Source organism: Myiozetetes cayanensis, unplaced genomic scaffold (assembly GCF_022539395.1).
Source record: "Myiozetetes cayanensis isolate MyiCay16 unplaced genomic scaffold, myiCay2020 scf5-8, whole genome shotgun sequence".
NCBI classification, from domain to species: Eukaryota; Metazoa; Chordata; class Aves; order Passeriformes; family Tyrannidae; genus Myiozetetes; species Myiozetetes cayanensis.
The window spans coordinates 102,191,602-102,210,905 of NW_026087742.1; the positions used below are offsets into that span (position 1 = coordinate 102,191,602).

Genomic DNA, 19,304 nt, shown 5'->3' on the forward strand with positions numbered 1-19,304 from the left:
TGGGCACTGGAAGAGCTCCCTGAGGGAAGTGATCACGGCACCAAGCCTGACAGAGTTCAGGAAGTATTTGGACAATACTCTCAGGCACATGGTGGCATCTTGGGGTTGTCCTGTGCAGGACCACGAGCTGGACTTTAATCATCCTGATGGGTCCCTTCCACCTCAAGATATTCTATGATTTGCTTCCAAGGGTATGTCTTCCTTGCTACAGACTTTTGCTTCATCTGTATGCACCAAAATGTGCAGTGATTAGTCATAGTGACGGGTTAGTAGAGGTAGAATTCTAAAGCTGTGTTTCTGAAGCACTGATTTTTAAGTTTTTCAAGTATTCTGCAAAATTTATGTGCATGAATTAATGCTGAAATTTTGCCTTTGGTCATCTCAGTATTGTGTATAAATGCAGAGCAACTCTCTATCTACGTCAGCATGTTCCGACACACCCTTCTCCCAAACTGACAATTCTTTTTCAAAAGATTCCTTTTTTCAAAAGATTACAGCCAAAGCTGTAAACAAGCAGCACATAAGAAACGCTGAGCATGTATGTGTGAGAGTGTGTACATAAACAAAAAATCCAGCACGTGATTTGGAATAAGGCACAGAACATCCTGGCAACTTTTAAAATCAGGAAATGAAAAAAGATATTGTAATGTGAAACACTTAGTTTGAGTACACCAGACAAAGCCAAGATGACCAGTAAGTTTAGGTGCCAGTTTCCATTGTAAGACAACCAAAATTTTTCATGTGTGTGCATACAGACATGTTGAGTACTCCATCTAATAAACCTAAACTTCTTTTTTCTTTCAGGAGAAAATGCTACCATCATCGACTCAAGGCTGAATCTTTACAGAGTCTAAAAGAAATATTATTTCCTTTTACTTGTCAAAGGAATAATTTGCTGGTGGACATTTGCAGTTTTATCTTTTAAATTAGTATGTGATCAGTTGGATTACATACTACTTAAACCACCCACTGCAATCTTACAGAATCCCAAGGGAGGAACAGAATAGCACAGCAAAACAAACTGCCAAGTACACAGTACTTCAGATACTTTGATCCACTTCTGCTTTACTGTTTTATCTATTTGCTCCCTGGCAATTTGGGAAAGTTAAAAAACATGTGAAGCAGAACTTCCTCAAATCTTTCTGTTATCTGCTTCCTTCAGGGAGGCAAAGCAAGGTGGACATAAGGACACGGAACTGTGGGAACAAGTCCAGAGGAAGGCCACAAAGCTGCTAAGAGGATTGGAGCACCTCCCCTACAGAAACAGGCTGAGAAAGTCGGGGCTGTTCATCCTGGAGAAGAGAAGGTTGTGTGGAAACCTCAGAGCAACCTTCCAGTATCTGAAGGGGGCCTACAGGGAAGCCAGAGAGGGGCTCTTCATCAGGAACTATAGTGACAGGACAAGGAGTAATGGGTACAAATTGAAAGAGGGAAAATTTAGGTCAGCTATTAGGAAGAGATTCTTTACTGTGAGACTAGCAAGGCACTGGAACAGGTTACCCAGGGAGGTTGTGGATGCTCCATCTCTGGAGGTATTCAGGACCAGGTTGGATGGGGCTTTGAGCAACCTGATCTAGAGGAAGTGCCTGGTCCTCCACGGCAAGCAGATTGACACTAGATGATCCCTTCCAACCCAAACCATTCTATGATTCTATATTGCTTTAAAGCATTACAAAACTCAACAAGAAATGAAAAAGGAAATAAATATTAACTTGCTCTCTATATACAAACAAAATTATTATTTTTGAACGCAATGCAATTATTATGCAACCAACTTTCCAGTGGTTATTTTGGGCACCCTCTAAAAAACAAAACAAACCCCAAACTACCACTTCACATTCCTGATACTAAGAGAGTATTCCCAGACTTTGCAGTTTCTCAGGGTTCAGATACTCCTCAGTCCATAAAAGGCAGACTTAAACCAACTTTGTTTTAAACAAAAAGAAACTCCAACAATATCCTACTTTAGTAGCTTGTTCATAAAACACATTTGGGAGGAAGATTTATGATGAACAGTTGCCCACAAATTTGCAGTTTCCTTTTCTGACATAACTGCTGAATGTATGCTATTTTAACCTAAACTATTTTGCAAATACAGTTAAAAATACAAAAGCTGAGCCCTTTACAGAACACAAATTACATGCAGAAGTAATCAACCCTCGCCGTACCCACTATGTACCTGAATTGGAATACAAGTCTTACACATTGTAGAAAGAGATCTCTATTTCTCAATCAACTGCACTAATTACATCAGATGATAGATGGTATCTTACAGTAAGCAGGAAGAGAAGCCAGCCATTCCTGGTACTGAATTTGGCTTAAGGTCCATCTCTGATCATTCCCTGATAAATAGTAAAAACATTTGTCCCGTGTGACAAATTCAAAATAAATGAGATGACATATAAGGCGCTGAAATACTTGGGTCCTCCTCTCCTTCCTTTCGTTCCCTGACATCTTTCACCCGAGTACAGACATTCACTCACTCACTAGTGATCTGTCCTGTGCAACGGTGGGATCTTCCTTCCAGTTACAACTGTACCCTAATGCCTACATTTTATTTCTGTTATTTGTAAGATTGGAAAGTTCCCTCTTGTCAAACATTATACTGCAGCAATGTCTAAATGAAAGTCTCAAGACATAATTTCCTCTTCTAGACACACAGTTCTCTCAAGGCCTTCTTCACACTAGAAAGTAAAACTGCCACAGAAAGCCATTTAAAAAAACCCAACGACCCATGTTAGTCAACTTAAAGCGGTTGCTACTGGCTACCATTATAGTGAAACTAAATATAGAATACAAGGAAACAAACAGAAGGTAACATTACCCGCAGTTTCCTTAACAATGTAATAGTGTCAAATCAACACTGGCCTAGAAGGGAAGTGAGTGACAAAACAAGTTTGAGTGTGAACTTAAAACACCATTATTCCAGAATAATTTCCTGTACTGATGTAGTCTGCAAGTCAGAACTGTTCTGGGCAGAATCTCAGTAAGCTCTTAGTAATGCACCTCACAAAAAAAAAGGATATTGCAGCACCGAGCAAATTAGAAAAGGAAACATGCTTGTCAGCAAAAGAAAGAAAGAAAGGACAGACACCTTCTAGGCAAGCAGTGAAAAAATATTTAATCATTATTAAGCTATAAAAATAATAGCCTAATCATATTGCTGGAGGAAAAAAAATAATATTTTAGGTACTTAATGAACATTAAACACTCAGTTTGTTTCTAGTAATTGAATTTATATGAATTATTTGTACCTTCACTTTTAAATTCAAGGCTAAACTAACTCTGCTGCAACATAAAATACTTGTATTTGTTCCTGAGATCTTATTACAGGAACAACTATTAGATAACATGTTAAACGGAAAGTGGACTTCAATCCCTAAAGGAAGTAGAAGCAGAAGAGCCTTACTAGGAAAGTATTTCTCAGTAGTAATGAAAAGTAATGAAAAAGCAAGAGAAAAGCATGGGTTGATCTATACATAAACTCTTCTGCAATTTACCCTTTAGATTTCTGGTTTTTCAGTAATCTTAAAACTGTTCTGTGTAAAGAAGTGGCCCGTGCAGGGCTGGGTGGCATAAACTCATCTGTGTAGAACAAGCAGTGTGTTACCTGCAGACCTTTCTCTGAGCAGTATGTTCCAGGGACGACTGAAAAGCTGGTCTAGGATTAGTAAACTGGCCTCTAAACTGATAACCAGGAGAGCTACCAGTATCACCCACAATACCATTGCTATTCTCACAGGCTTGTAATTTCCACTTCTTTTATTACTCCTAAAAATGCCAGATTGATTTTTTTAATATGCATTAATACATCAGCAAAAAGACTACATTACCCTTTTACCTCTAACTTCCAAATCCTGAAATAATGTGGCAGTAGGGGCTGTAAGAGAATTCTGAGTCTGAGCTTAAACCATTTGTAGACACTTTGTGAGAGTTGCCAGACATGAACTTAGGACAACCAGGTATTGTGAGTGCCATATGAGATATGCTCTTATGAACACAACCTAAATCTGATAAACTGAGAAAACACAACAAACACTCACTAGAATTTAAATAACACCTCAAAAAAATGGAAATATCCTTAGTCTACAAATTTTATGTAGAAAGGACAGAGAAACAACTACCTAAAGATGAAAATAATTAAAAAAAAAAAAATCTTTAAATGTATGTTCTGATATTGTCAAAACAATCCACAAGGAAATAGCTCTGAATCATCTAAACAAGACAGCATAGGATCAGGTCTGTGCTCTTACATGGAACAGGAAGAGGAAGGCCATTCAGAATAAGGAATATTAGCACATCCAAACACCACAGGAGCCTCACTGCACCTAAATTTCTCAGTCTCAGCTTCTTGAATAAATACATAAGCCAAGAGGGAACATGACAAGCGCTTGACAAAGAAATTCCAACCCAATGGGACAGAAATGGGAAATGGGAGTCACTTGCAGCGAGAAACTGACTTTACCCTTAAAGATGTGTAAGAATTACATGTGAATTAACTTAAACAGGACATCAAAGAGTAAACTGGTATGTCACACATGGAATGCTTACTCTTGGGAAAGGTATTCCCTGAAGACAGATTTCTCCTTTTCTAGATATTCAAAATTATGTGAGTATGAGTAGCAATATTTTAAACACTTAACTCTTTATGTTAGCCTACTTTAGGTAACAGTTACTAAAAGAATAATTAGTTCATCACCTTCATGATGAGTGACAAAGATTTGAGTGTATACTCTTCAATATACTGAAAGTATAAGTTAAAATTCTGAAATGCACAAATTACTGAACAGGGAAAAAAAGGTAACCATCTAAAAAACGTAGTTTCATTGCAACAATAATTATAATGGAATGGTATTTTTAAATTGTCCCTACATACAGATGACATTTAGTGGGTGTAAAGTCATGAAGTGACACAGAATTGGAAACATATGAAAAAAAGTACAAGGAAACATTTACAGCATAAGACATTCAAAGCATTCCAGTTAAATGGAATGTGACTCCAGAAGTAAACTGGACCCATCCTGAACAGAAAGACTGACTGCATAGTCTCAGCTGTCAGCTTCAGTGAAATAAACTGAAATCAGGTGAAACAGGAAGTTAACCAAAAGCAAGATATCCCAGGGTAAGATCACTAACAGAGATATGCAGAAAAAACAAGATTTGGGGTTGAAAAGGATGAGGAAAGCTTTATTTGATTACAAGAGTGTGGGTTTTAAAAAAAATATCTTTCTGGTTAACTATGCAGAGAATAACAAAATACAGTAGCTAAATTTTTATAATATCAAGAGCAAAGATAAGTGTGTGCAGTACATGCTATGAGTACCTAAAGATGAAGGACTTTTGAGGCAGCTCAAAACTGAACAAAATAAAAGGCACTTTCGCCATACCTGAATTTCATCAGGAAGCTTATAACAAATTCAGAGATTCCTGAGAAATTTCCCTTCATAAAAAAGTTCATATATGGATTGAGAATATCCCAGAAGTCGTTATTGTATGAGATGTGAGGAATTACTATCCTGAGTCTTTGGCATCAGGAAAGGGATATTGAAGATAACACAACATCCATGTGCCGTTCCTGAAAGGGACAGAAGGGACTGGAAAACAAGGCTGCGTGTTCACTCTCCCACAAAATGAACACAATCCAGATGAAGGTGAAAATCTCCTCAGAAATTCAGTGAATTTCAGCTGGCAGATGACTAAGTACAGATTAAAAAACTTCCCCTCTGCACACTACGAAATATAGGAAGAAATACCGATGTTACCAAATCTGTAACATCGGAACAAAAGGTTTCACAGTTAAAGAAAGTGAAAGGCCACACACCAACCTCTGTTACATCTAACAGAGATGGAAGTTACGAAATAAAGGACATATTAAAGGAAGGAGGATGAAACATTAACCCTCACACTCATTTTAAATAAAACCTCTGAATTTTATGACACAATTTCTGGACAGGAAAAAAAAACCACATGGTATCTTTGCTTATAGAACTGAGAAGCAACTTGACTCTCAGTAGGGCTTTTAAATAAACTGCAGTTTTCCAATAAGAGGCACAGATGAGCAGGACAGAGGTGCCTATACATAATCAAGTTCATCAAAACCAGGGACAGAAATCTGACACGTGCAACAAGACCCTGTACAGGTCCAGTATTCAGAAAAGTTCTTCCTAGACAGCAAACATTGTTGACATGCTGACCAAAAACTCTAAAAATGAGGTTAAGGCTTTGACTTGAGGTAAATATTAGATAAGCAGATTAATAATAAATTTTCATATCAATGAATAATTAAAACCTTTCATAGTAGCTCAGCCAGTTTAAGTAATTGCTGGAGAAATTAACTTAAATGCTGATAATCCTGGTTCCAGCATTACCCAGGGTTCACCTTTACCTGTTAATTCTGTACTGCTCTTAACAGAGTTAAGAAGGTACAAAACAGAAGCATCTTTGACATAGAGTTACTTACAGACTTAGTTATAACTTAATTTGCCCCCTAAGAGTTTGTTCAGCTTTTTACTGTAAATTGATTTTCTAGCTCCTGGTCTTGTAAGGTCTTCTCTGAATCATTTTTCATTTTTTACTATTTAATTTTTCATGTTATTATGGAAGCCCCTTAAGTGATGGTGCTCATAAAGCAATAGCCCCACACTCCCAGCCATGAGAGTCCTGTCTTGCCAGCAGTGCTCAGAGCTGTTGGGGGACCAAGCCAAGGCATTGCTCCTTCCAGAGTCACTGCCTGAAAGTCAAGTCACTCCCACAGACTGGGCAAGATTCTTTTATTTTAATTCACACTTTAGCACTTAACTGTGGTTTTAACACTTATTGGTGGTTTTAATACTCCTTCTAAACAGACACTAGTAATATATTAAAAAGTGTTGGTGGGATTCCATCAGAAACTCTTCAGGGATTTGTTTCATTAATAGTTTCTCTTTAAAATGACATAATATTTTTTTTTTAATATTTATTTTGTATAGGAATAATTTACACATGAGAAACAGCCAGAATTACCATAAGAAAAGGTCACAATTCTGTAATTTCAACTTCAACACAGTCAGAATGAGAGAGAGAGAGAGAGAAAAAAAAAAATCTTTCTGATAGCTTTAATCACAACAACTAAGTCAGAACTATATTGCCCATATTGGTGAATATCTTTCTCAGACATTACCCATCTCTCAAGATCAGATCACAGCCCTAAAATCAGTTTATGCTGTTGACCATACAGTTTTCAAAAAAGCAAATCCATTGATTTTTCACATGAAAATTGAGCAGCAGCAAAGATAGTGCTTGTATCATTTTTCATTTGTTAGTATTGGGTATGTAGCTACATAGATTTTTCCATTTTCATCAGTGAAGTAGTAGCTTTGTTTTCACCCCTCTCAGTACCTTTTTCAGGAATGTTTTACTTCCTTTAGACAAATGCACATTCTTGAGGCACATGAACATCCAGTATAAGTGAAGATAACGCTGAAAACAGAAAAATGGAATCCCCAGCAATTCACTTAACACTGTTCCAACCACAGTTGCAGGTTTCCTTTTACTACTTTGTTAGCCTTTATGTACTGATAAGAGCTCTGCTGGACATTGCTGTATTTGGCAAAATATTTTTCTGGCTGTCACAGGCATAATAGTGTTGATCACTATAATCAAATAAACCTTTTCTGGAATATTGACTATGATATTAAAACCTTGGAGCTGAAGTCACATAAAGCAGTTATGACCTGTAAGGACAGTCAGCTTATTGGATATCAAGTGATTCTAAAAGGATGACTCAATGTTGGCACAGTTCCCCAGCTCATATACATAATTTCCTTTTCCTCCCCTCCCTTGAGTCAGGAAGTCTCCTAGATGCATTTTTACTTTCCCAACTTGTTATAAACATTATAGGATGAATTTTCAGCATTACCTGAAGAAATAAAACCCTTTTGAGCTATGCTTTCTGAAGTAAAAAAGAGCCAACAAACTGAAAACCAGTTACTTTTACCTCTCATATTAGGGCTTATAGAAATCTTCATAATGGTAAAAATGGGAGTTAAAAATGTGAGGAGTGCACTAGTCTAGATAATTTTAAATATCTCAGACACATTCTATACATTCATACATTCTATGCTTTTTATACTCCTATCTATAAATTAAAACTACCTTAAAAATAAAATTCACTGTCCAATAAGTACTTCACAATCTTGCATTACATCATTAAGCAACATCAGAGAGCTAACTCATGGAATAAAATCCATTCCTTATATCTGTGACTAATACTCAATTTGAGTCACTTAACAGAACTAACAATTACTTGTATCCTCATACACAATTGTTCTAAAAAGCTGATTAAAAATTCTGCTTTTGAAGTAGCAATTATTCTAATGCAACAAAAATCAAAGCACTATCATGCATAAAATTAAGTCAAGTTGACTGTGTATGTTGTCTGTTTTACACTACTACCAAAGAAAAGCAACAGTAGAGCAGAACTCCTAATCAACATGGACATTTGAAGTTAGAAATATAGGCTTCCACAATTTATGTATCTTCATCTTTTTAAAAGATGGAAAAACTTACACTTTTGACTGACATCAAATCACTTGTTGCAGACAGTACCTACTGTTTTACCTGACAGAAAACAGGATTTCCTAAAAGCAAACTTTATTTGCAAATATTTAGTTTCAGGGTCTGGATTTTTTAATTCTTAAATTGTTAAGTCTTTAAGAGAAGAACAATTCATACAGATAATAAAGAAAAAAATTGCTGTATTTATGTATTTATTTCTTACTCTGTAACTTTCTACTCTTTTTGATTTCTGGCTTTCTACTGCAACAGTTTTGAGATCTAGAAGGATGTCTCTGTTTGTTCCACGCAGCCAACTCACTCCCATAATGAAGACTGCAGGCCTGGTTACTGAGACAGAACTCCTCCCATCCTTTTGGTGTTATAGGATGAAGCAAGATGGGAGTTTCAGAATGAGTCCTGTTCCAGAGCAACACGCCAAAGGACAGGTGAGGTTCTCTGGATAAACACAGCTCGCCAGACTGGGAGGGTAATCCTGAAGATGCCTTCTTTCCTTAGAATGAAAACATAAAGGCCAGGACAGAAGTAGGACACTCCTCCTTCCTTCCCAAAGGAACTACGAGCAGTAGGTTGTTTAGCAGGTAAGCTGAGAAATTTCTGTAAGCAGTTTAAAAGTTCCCTGTTGGTCACCAAAAGCAGTTCTGCAATGCAGTTCTCTTTTGATCAAGCACCACAAATTTCTCGTGAAGTGTGCTTGTCAGCACTGGAAAAAAATACTCATTGGGTGGAACTTCCATTTCCCAGTAACCCTTGATAAAAGGTTTGTTCCTGCTTTGTAAGCACTAACATTTCAGACCATTGCAATTCAAAAATGAATTCAAAGTTAAATAAAAAGAAACTATTTAAAAGGAAAAATAATCCAGGAGCATATTCAGCTCTATTCTATGAAACCCTGTTTTAATAAGATAATATCCTAAATATATTCTGAAATTTATATGGGCTGAAAACCTTTAGTTTGGTCTGCACCTTTTAAAATCAACAGAATGTTCAAGACAACATAATGAAGCTGCTGTAAGTAGCTATAACAATGTTATTTTTTGATCAGATTTCTGAAGAATACCTTTCATGTTGCCTGTGGAAAAGAACTATAATTCAGGACTAAGAGTTGATACATATTTATAAGGTTTACATTAAAAAGACTTGATTATAATGCAGCCTACGTTCTCTTGTTTTACATAGATGTCTTGTTCTAGCATTTCAGTTATGGCAAGAAAATTCAATTTAATTTTCTAATACACATTGCAAAGTTTAAATCAGTAGACAGGCTAATGGGTGTTAAATTACCATCCCTTTTACAAGTTAATAGACCTTCTCTTAAGATAGAAAGACATTACACAAGAAGGTCGTAAGGTTTAGATTCCCCCCACACACTGAAAGGTATTTGCAGACTTACAGGAGGAGAAACACGAAAAGTGATTTGACTTTCAGTGAAAAAATGTTCTGTCACGTTGAATGTTTACATGTATTGTTAAATAGTTCTGAAACAGTGCCTGGGATGATACAGTGCTCCACTAGTAATTCTTCTCAAAACAAACTTTCTGATGTTTAAATATACGCCCAACAAGACAAATTATACAAATTAAAGATTTGCTATGACTAAATTATCACTTAAAAGTTGAAATAACCACTACACTGCAAGCAACAGTGTCATTATTCTTAATATAATTTCAGAAGTAAATTTTAGATATTAATAAGCCTAAGTTATTTTAACAGTCACCCCACACAGCCATATTTTACAGGTATAAGTACTACATGACAATGTAACTATTAAAATAACCACTAATTATTAAAAATACAGAAATTTTTAATAAAATCTGACTCTCAGTAAGAAAACATACAGCTAAATTCATACTTCACTCCCCTCTGCCCCCGAAATATAAGCCTATACATTATTTACATACAGGTAACAATTTCTCAATAAGGCAAAATTATCACCAGGTACCTTAGAAACTTCTACAAAACATAAGCATACCACAGACTTTTTTTTAAAGAAAATACAAAAGGCTTTGTATCCAAACAGCACTGATTCCTAAGTAGAGAAAGACTAAAATCGCTCCCAAATTAGAAGTTTTAATTAAAGTAAAACTTCCCCCTCATTCTATTAAATAAGAAACTAAGCTCACCCGAATAGAACGACCACGCAGAGCCAGAAACTTAAACATGACTAAGAAACCATGATGTTTAGATTTTCTGACTGAGCGATCACAAGTCTAGCAGGGAAGACCAACCCTGGTGTTTTTGCTGTGACCAGCTGTTCCGGCAATTAGAAAATTTCCTGTCAGGCAAGTCAGACACAGTCGGGGGAGGGTGGGGGGAAGGCTGGGAAGAGAGAGAAGGGGCGAGAAAAAAGGTCAAAAAAAAAAAGGGAAAAGCTGTTGATTCCACATGCACACACACATGTGGTAAGGAAAAACTGGGCAGCAGTGGTACTCGTGTTCCTGATGCTTGTAGAGATCAACACAGGAAAGTTAAACAGATTGCCTGATAGCGACATGCATTTGCAGATATTACTGACTCCTGGTTCTCAGAAAAAAACCAGAAGAGGTCAACATCTATTTCAGAAATCACACTACTGTGCAACATTTCACTAGTTAAGCACAAGAGCAAGTTTTTAAGTCCTCTGATAATTGTATTTTTATGAATTTTAACTTTACAAAGTATTTTAATATTTATCACTACATTTTAAACTTCAATGCAGAGAATGCTTAAAGACTGTTTTTATTTACTAGAGTTTAGTCAGAGGACCAAAATGACCTTATGCCTAGCCCTTTGAAATCCTGCACATGGAAAATGCTACACAGATGTTATAGGCCAAGGCAGACTACAAAAATATTTGAACTGGATTGCCCATCTCAAATGTCTAACTTATGTACCAATATTATAGTGGTCTATAGAGAGGGAAAAATTTGTTAGAGTAATAAAAGATACCTAAGCTTTCTTTCAGTGTTTTTAAAAAACATTTCAAATGCTTTTAAGAATTAGAATTCAATCTAATTACTTCAAACAACTAGAGAATAAATTTTTAATTTGATCTCTCTCTAAATTTAGTATGGAAGTTATTTTTCAGAATACTAACAGTATCTTTATCTTTTCTGATATTTATTAAAAATACTGAATTGCACAGTACATGCTCCATTAATGGAGACTATTTTTCAAGTAATAAATAAAGGCAAGCAACAACCTTTAGTCAAAGGCTTATACACATACACAGCTATAAACAGACCCAGGCGACTCCATTTAGTGACTCTGTACCGAAGGAAATACACAGTAAAATACTGTACTCTTGCTTGCACAAGATACTAAAACAAACCCACTCTCCAAACCTTGATTGGGTTCTAACAAATACCCTGATTACTGCATTTTTTGTTATATTTCAATTCCTCTTCAGAAGACAAAGCCAGGAATTTATTTAAGTGACAGAACACATTGCTTCTATCTCTATACCACATCCTGGCTGTTTCTATCTTTTCCTTTAAATCTGGAGAGATGAAATAGAGACCCCGGCTTTATCAAGATCCCACAAGCAAAATCGTGCCCTTTTTGTGTTCTCTTGTACTCCTCTGGGTCTTTTTTTATGTCCCATCTGCAGGGACAATCTTTTAAAGGCTGTGTACTGAATATACACAATTATTGTTATAGATTACACAGGCATTCAGGAACTGTTACTGCACAAGGGAGGACTTTGTGACTCAAGTAAGGGCTCAAAAGTCCCCAGTGACAATGTACTTTTTACAATCCAGTGTGTTACAGCCTTTTAGAAAGAAGCAGTCTCTACTACAACAGCAGTAATACAGAATGAAAAATTATTTAATATTTGTATTGGGATAAACAGAGCTTCTCAAAGAGAAGGAGCTTCCTGAAACACCAGGATTTCAATTACTTCATAAATAGTACAAAAAAAATTCCTTGAAGCTTTCCTCTCTTTAATTGTTTTAAACTTCCAGCTACTTCCCAAAGAGTACTGCCAGCCAACCAGAAACACTGATATATGCTACATTCCAAACTGAAATATCTCAAGAATTGCAGTTTAATAGCAATATAGTTGTTTTCACTTCAAAGATGTAAAAGCAATTCACATAAATAAATGGGGGCAGATCATTCAAACTCTCTGCCCTACCTTGTCCAAGAACAGTTACACTAAAAGCAGAGTGAACAGGAATCTTCAAATCACTAAATTAAATTCTGTGGTAGCAAGGACAGCTAAAAGCAGAAATGGAGAGTAAGAGGTAAGAACTACTCTAACTACAGAGTTCCTTAAAGATGAAAAGATCCTGTAGTTAAACAACCATATTCTTCTCTTTCTGCTGTAAGGGTATGAGTGCATTCTGCTGCAGACACGCTGTGTCTGCAAAGGGTGACAGGAATCAGGCATTTCAACCGCAACATTTGTACAATTACTGAACCACTGCTCTCCCAAACCTTTTCTGTGCCCTCCCAGCGCAGCACAAAGCACAGTGCTCGGGGGTCAGCGGGGTTACCTCACAACAATAGCTCTGCTACAACTGACATGGGTCTGCGGCAGGTGGAAGAAATTTCTTGTGTTCTGGGAGAACACAGCCCGCACGGTTCCCAAAGAGCACGGCCAGCCAACCAGAAACATTAAGATATATACTACACAACTCACTTTGAGAACCTCTCCGAAGAGAGCTTGTCCTTTTAAATATTCCTTCATATAAGAACGAGACAGGTTAGAGGGCAGCCGTCCCCAACAGGGAAGTCTGTGATAACAAGGACAAATTGCTCCAGTAAGTTGCTCCCTTTACCTTGAAGTCTTTGATAAGGATTTGTATGATATATGTTTATCACGAAACAATTGTCTCCAAAACAAAAGGAATTTGCTATGCCTGTCAGTGACTGTTCTGCGAACTGCAGAACTCCACTTGCATAATGCACTTCCTCCTCCTCCACTACAGAAATATAAAGTGAGTTCATCTCTCATCTTCCCCTCCTCATCTGAATTTGGTCCGAATTTACAAAAATTAAAACAAAATATCATCAGACTTACCACCTAGACATTCAAGAGAATGGGGCTTCCAGACACTACAGAGAGTAGGAGAACCGAAAAACCCTGGAGGAACTCTCAAAGCAGTACAGAACACGTGGGAATACATGGGTTTTATTGAATAAAATGTGCACACAGAACCAGAAAACGTTGAAACATTTAATCTAGGTCGAGTCCATTAGGCAGACTGACAATTTCCTACACCCTCAGTTCGAGAAGTGTAATAATGCAAAGAAAGTCTTTATGCTGTTAGACAAGCAAGGCTCCGTAGTACAGATTGCTTTCAACTATCTGAAGAAAAACAAAGAAGGAGTACACATAAGGAATGAAAATTCACGAAGGTCAACAGTGGAGGAAGAGAGAGCTAATTTTTTGAGTTTTCAGAAGCTGAATGACATACTTTTCTTCATAATAACTGTTCTTATAGCCAAAGCAGCAATATTCTATTAATCAGGGGGTGTGGCAGCTTCCATCTGTTAGTTTACAGGCTTTGCAGGGCTACCATCTGTTTTCTCTCTATGTAACAAGAAAGCAGCTTGACTTTGAATGTTGCTTACTCTCAAATTATTCAATTTTCTGAGCAAGTTCCAGAAAGAACCCTGCACCTAAGACAATGACTGCAAAATAAACCACTCGGAAAATCCATTAGAACACATCAGTGAAAGTTTTGCTGTAACTTTTCCTCAGCACCTGATGACATCTTGGGGGAAAAAGTATGCCAGGGTTTGCCTTCTTTATATGGGTTTGATAACTATGAATTAACATCTCACACCTAATGCCCTGCATCTGTTTACAAAGATGCTGTAACTTCTTGCACAAGGACCTCTGAGTCCACCCTTAGAGGTAAGATGCAAGCATGTCACTAAGCTACTAACAAAATTCATCCAAGTTCCAGTAGAGTACAGAGCTTGGGAAGATAATTAACTTCCAATTTCGTTATTTTAGAGAAAAAAAAGGCATTCTGCCTTTTATAAAGCAAAATCTGGGCATTGAGAAGGGAATAACTGGATTTAAGTTTTACAAATGGTTTGCCAGGGAAACTTATTTGTTCAAGAATCAAGTTATTCGATTGCAAAATAGAATTAAATAGTTGTGCACATATATCTAAGTATATTTGGTAAAATACGCTTAAAGGAATTTAAGAATTATGGAACACCTTGAACTCCAAGCTTAGTATTTGTAAGCCAGACTGTCTCCTTCACTCCATTATGCAGTGGACACTCTCATTAGACGGCCAGGTTATCAGCTGGTTTCAACAAAAATTACAACTTACTTCATAACAGAGAATGTGGTATTACACTGAGTTATGTAATATTATTGTTTCAAACAATTGCTTTACTATGGCTGTAACAAAAGCTTCCTCAGTCTGATTTCCATTAAACAGGCAATAATTAAAAATTCAAGAATATGTAAGCAATATGAAAGGATAACTCGACTCTACTCAACCCCATCTTTCAGTAAAACTGCAAAAATATTAAGCTATCACCGTTTTACTACTGATAAACTACACAAGCAGCTATTTCAGCTAAAATTAATTATCAGTCTGTACGAAATGAGAAATCCAGAACTTAGTGGGCAATGAACATTTGTGAATCCAAACATTTCCCTAGTGTTTAAGAAATTCTAGGTATGTCTTAGAGCTTCTACCACGAAGCCAAGAATTTACATAAAAAACCTGACAATACACACACAGGAAATTGAAATGTAAAGGTTATAACAGCACAAGTAATGATGATCAGAAACGATCATCAGAAATACAGTCATTGCTAACACACATGGCTATTCTTGAAACTGGAAACTGCTACTGAGCACCCAAGCAGGAATATCCAACACAAGTTTAGAGCAGTCCTGAAGCAGTGCTTCAACCTGCCAAAATGCAAACAAAGTTTTTGAAACGGAGTTCTTACTAGTGCAGTGCTGTAATATTAAAAACTGAGCTGATAACAAACATCAGTTAAAGACTCTCTCAAATGCTTTCAAGTCTAAACATTTGTCAATTTGATTTTGCTTTTTTTCCTGAATTACTTCATTTTAACATTTTTTTTTTTTTCTTTCATTATTTTAATGGATGGTGATACAATAAATGAGATTACTCCAGATCACTCTGGTTTTGATATTACTGCTTGAGCAATGGGGCCTGTTTTGCCCATGGCTGTAATTGGTGAACAATCTCCCTCCTCCAATCTCAACATCCTCTCTGTCCCCAATGACCAGTGTTTTATAGATTCACAGTAAATTGTACAGTATTTGTGCACACAAAATACAGAATCTCAACATTATTGCTACATATAATTGACTGATCAAATTCAGTACTTCAATAAAGAAACTATATTGTCACATGCTTCAGGTTATTCTTCCAATGTATCTTGAAGCCTTTTCTGAGATCACACTTACCTTATAAACTCTTCTATTACAATACTGATTGGCAAGACAGAGGTCTTAATTTTCATCTCTCCTGACTGCAAATAGATGTTTTACTTCAATTCTACTATAGAGCAATAGCCCCTGGTGGTCCAGTGGTAAAGGCGCCGCGCTATCAGCGCGGAGACCCGGGTTCGATTCCCGGTCAGGGCCACTCCCGGGCAGGTGGGGCTCGTTAGCCCTTAAAGGCAACCCACCTACGTCCTAAGGACCTCGCTGCCACCGTCCAAGCTCACTTGGCCCCGGCAGATGAACCTTAGGATTAAAGGGTGGGCTCAGTTCCGCGCACACTGTGTCTCACCTAAAAAATCCAATACGCAGGCTGGAAGGTGTAAAGACCTTCCCCGGATCTTCGCTCGCGAAGACTGGCCATTATTATACTATAGAGCAATAAATGAAAAAGACCTTTTTAACTACTGACTTTTCTTTGCAAGCCTTTCTTACACTACCTTTTGACTACCCACTGACTAGAGTCACTGTTACCTTAGTTTTATATTTTTAGTAAGAGGATGACAGCTACTGAGACTTAGTTTTTTCATCACCCAGATCAGAATATTTTAATATGCTGCATTATGATTTAGTTCTAGTTAATTCTACATATTCTATAATGCTGCTTATTTAAAGGTGGGGTTTTGTTTAAACTTTTACCAAAACATACAACAAGTCAAGTGTAATATTATTTCACTACCTCCACTGAAGAGAGGTTCATTGCAAGTTTGAGCCTGAATAGGTTCTACTTCTGCCTGTACTGTAAAAAGTATCTTTAGTCCCTGCAGGTTACAAAAAACAAATATACCTCAGCTTTTCTGCAACTGACAAAGCATTGTTGAAAAAAAACTTTTCACAAAATTCTTAGAACCTAATATTTTTCATATGCTTGATAATTATGTTTAAGCTAATAGAGTGCAAGGGTAATACGTGGGTTGTACCAAGTGTCCTGTCAGCTAAATTGAAGCCAGACAAAGAAAATAACAAAGAACAGCACACACACACAATATGCTCTTCACATACATACAAAATGGGAAGCTCTTTGCTAGACTAGCTGCAGCTTCTGGTTAGCTTTAACTAGCAATAAAGCATGTAGCATGAGTGTAACAGCTCAAAACAATTGATTTGCTCAGTTAATTTACTCAGTCTCTATGGACACAGACATACAGAAAGCAATGGCAAGCAGCACAAGAGTGAGAAAGGTAGCAAATAGAAGGCTTTAAATAGCTTCCTCTCTTTCAGTAATGTTCACTTAAGCTTTCATATTAGCTCAAGCTTCAGCCAGCTGTTCTTACATTTATTTCCTGCTAGTCCCACATCATTTACGAGATATATTAGATAAAAAGCATTGACAAGCTATAAAGTCAGATACAACCAGTATACTTGTTGTAATAAAACCAGATTACTGAATGATACCCCTTCTAAGAGAAGCACTTTGAACCATACAGCATCTTGGATTCCTCAGAAACAGGTATCGTTATAGCTCCTGGTTTTCTTAAACCACCAAATCTGAATCAAACCTATGCAACTCAGGCTCTCATGTCAATTAACTCCACTTTTGACCAAAAGAACAGGGATGTAATGAAACAAAATTTATCTTCTGATACACAGAATACTAGAGTGTACCTATGCAGTTAGAACCGTGTTATGCTTTGCCATTTATCACAAGATTTAAGTCAGCTAATACTCTCTAACACAAAACCACAGGCAAACTTTATGTTTGACAAAGTCACAGGCACTGCAGCAAGAAAACTGAACTCAGTGGGATCTTCACAGTACGAAATTTTGTAAACTGCAAATTTGACATGGAGATAATGCACTTAAAAAAATTATCACAGTCCAGAAGGTTCATTGATCATCTCTTTAGTAGCAGTCTCTATTTTCAAGAAGTTAAGATTTCTTTCAACTAATGCCTGTCCATAACACAATGGAAACTACACTTCCACAGTTCTTCCTCACCCTGACCTTCTCCAGAAAGACTATTGCAAGCTGAAGGCAGAAAGGAATACGAGGTATGAGCTTTTGGAACAAACAATGGGATATCAAACCAGACAAGAGAGTCAGGGAGAAAGAACCTCTCTCAAAAATATTAGGATCCTAGATTGCATCATATGTCCAGTAAACCTAAAAAACAAAACATTTGTGGCAAACTGCCTGTAAATTAAGTGATGTCAGTGTGATCCAATAGTGCACACCTATCTTTATTACAGGTATGTTTTACTCACAGTTTGAGGGTTGATATCATCTTCTCCCATAGGTTCATCCACAATTTGCTGTCCATTCTGGAAAAAACAAGACACAGCAAGTTACAAGCAGTGCTGAATACAAGTACAGTAATAAATATATTGCAGATGTGCTTTCATAGCATGCTGCTGTACAGGACCAAGTGCTTTCTTTTTAATACTGTCTAAAAACAGGTAATTGAAAGTAAACATGAAAAACTGCATATTGCTGGCATACAATACCACTCTTGCCTTGATCCTCAAGAATTATCAAACTCGATGAAGTCACAGTAAGAAATATATAAAACAAGCTAGCATTTGAAGCCTCACTACTACACAGCTGGACATTACTTTCCATTACTACAACTTCTGCAAACCAGTTAAACCTGATAAAGACCGAACAGTAAAAAGCCACAACAAAAAAAATAATAGATAAACAGGTTCTTTCTAAGAGTGAGACCTCAGCAAGTCAGTCTTTACCTTCAAGAAAATTTATAGCTATAGTATAGCCTTAGAAAAATATGAATGCAATGCTAGTTTTATTAGCCAGCATTTACTATTTTCTGTACTTTACTAAGAACAATTCTAACAAGGTGTACAGAAATAGGTTTTTGAATTTTAAATCTAGCCATAAAGTTTTAAAAAGTCTTAAATATCTTGTTGGTCAAAAAGTGCTTTCTTTTTCTTGACAGTGATAATATACTCGGAGAATCTCTCAGAGGTATTTTTCCCTGGAAGACTTTGCATTCCCTCAAATGACTTTGCTTACACAACAAACATGAGTATTAGCAAGCTGTAAGCAAAAGGGACTATTTCATAAGTTATGGTATGGGATATCACCTGGTACACTAAGTCTTAGTTTGCTCTGTAAGTTTAATAGCAATTCAGTAGGATTTTAGAGACAAATGAAAAACTCTTACAAATGGTAACCTTTTCCATTACCACTGAGAGTAGAATTTAAGTTTATTTGTGCATTAGAGAACACAAAGTCTAATTAATCTATTTTTTCAAAACTTAATTCATTTAAGAGTTACATTCATGTATAGATAGATATTTTCTAGACAATAGAAAGTTAACAAAAGTTGCTCAGAGATTCAGAGATCTTAGCTTCATTCTAT

At 36.6% G+C, this 19,304-nt stretch overlaps 1 protein-coding gene across 1 annotated transcript in view; it reads right to left on the reverse strand.

Annotated features, from left to right (window-relative positions):
- RPS6KA3 (ribosomal protein S6 kinase A3) overlaps positions 1–19,304 on the reverse strand; it is a 74,512-nt gene that overhangs the window by 43,307 nt on the left and 11,901 nt on the right. Inside the window, exon 2 of the mRNA XM_050332560.1 lies at positions 18,190–18,246. Within this exon, the coding sequence (XP_050188517.1) occupies positions 18,190–18,246 (57 nt within the window). The remainder of the gene's footprint in view (positions 1–18,189; positions 18,247–19,304) is intronic.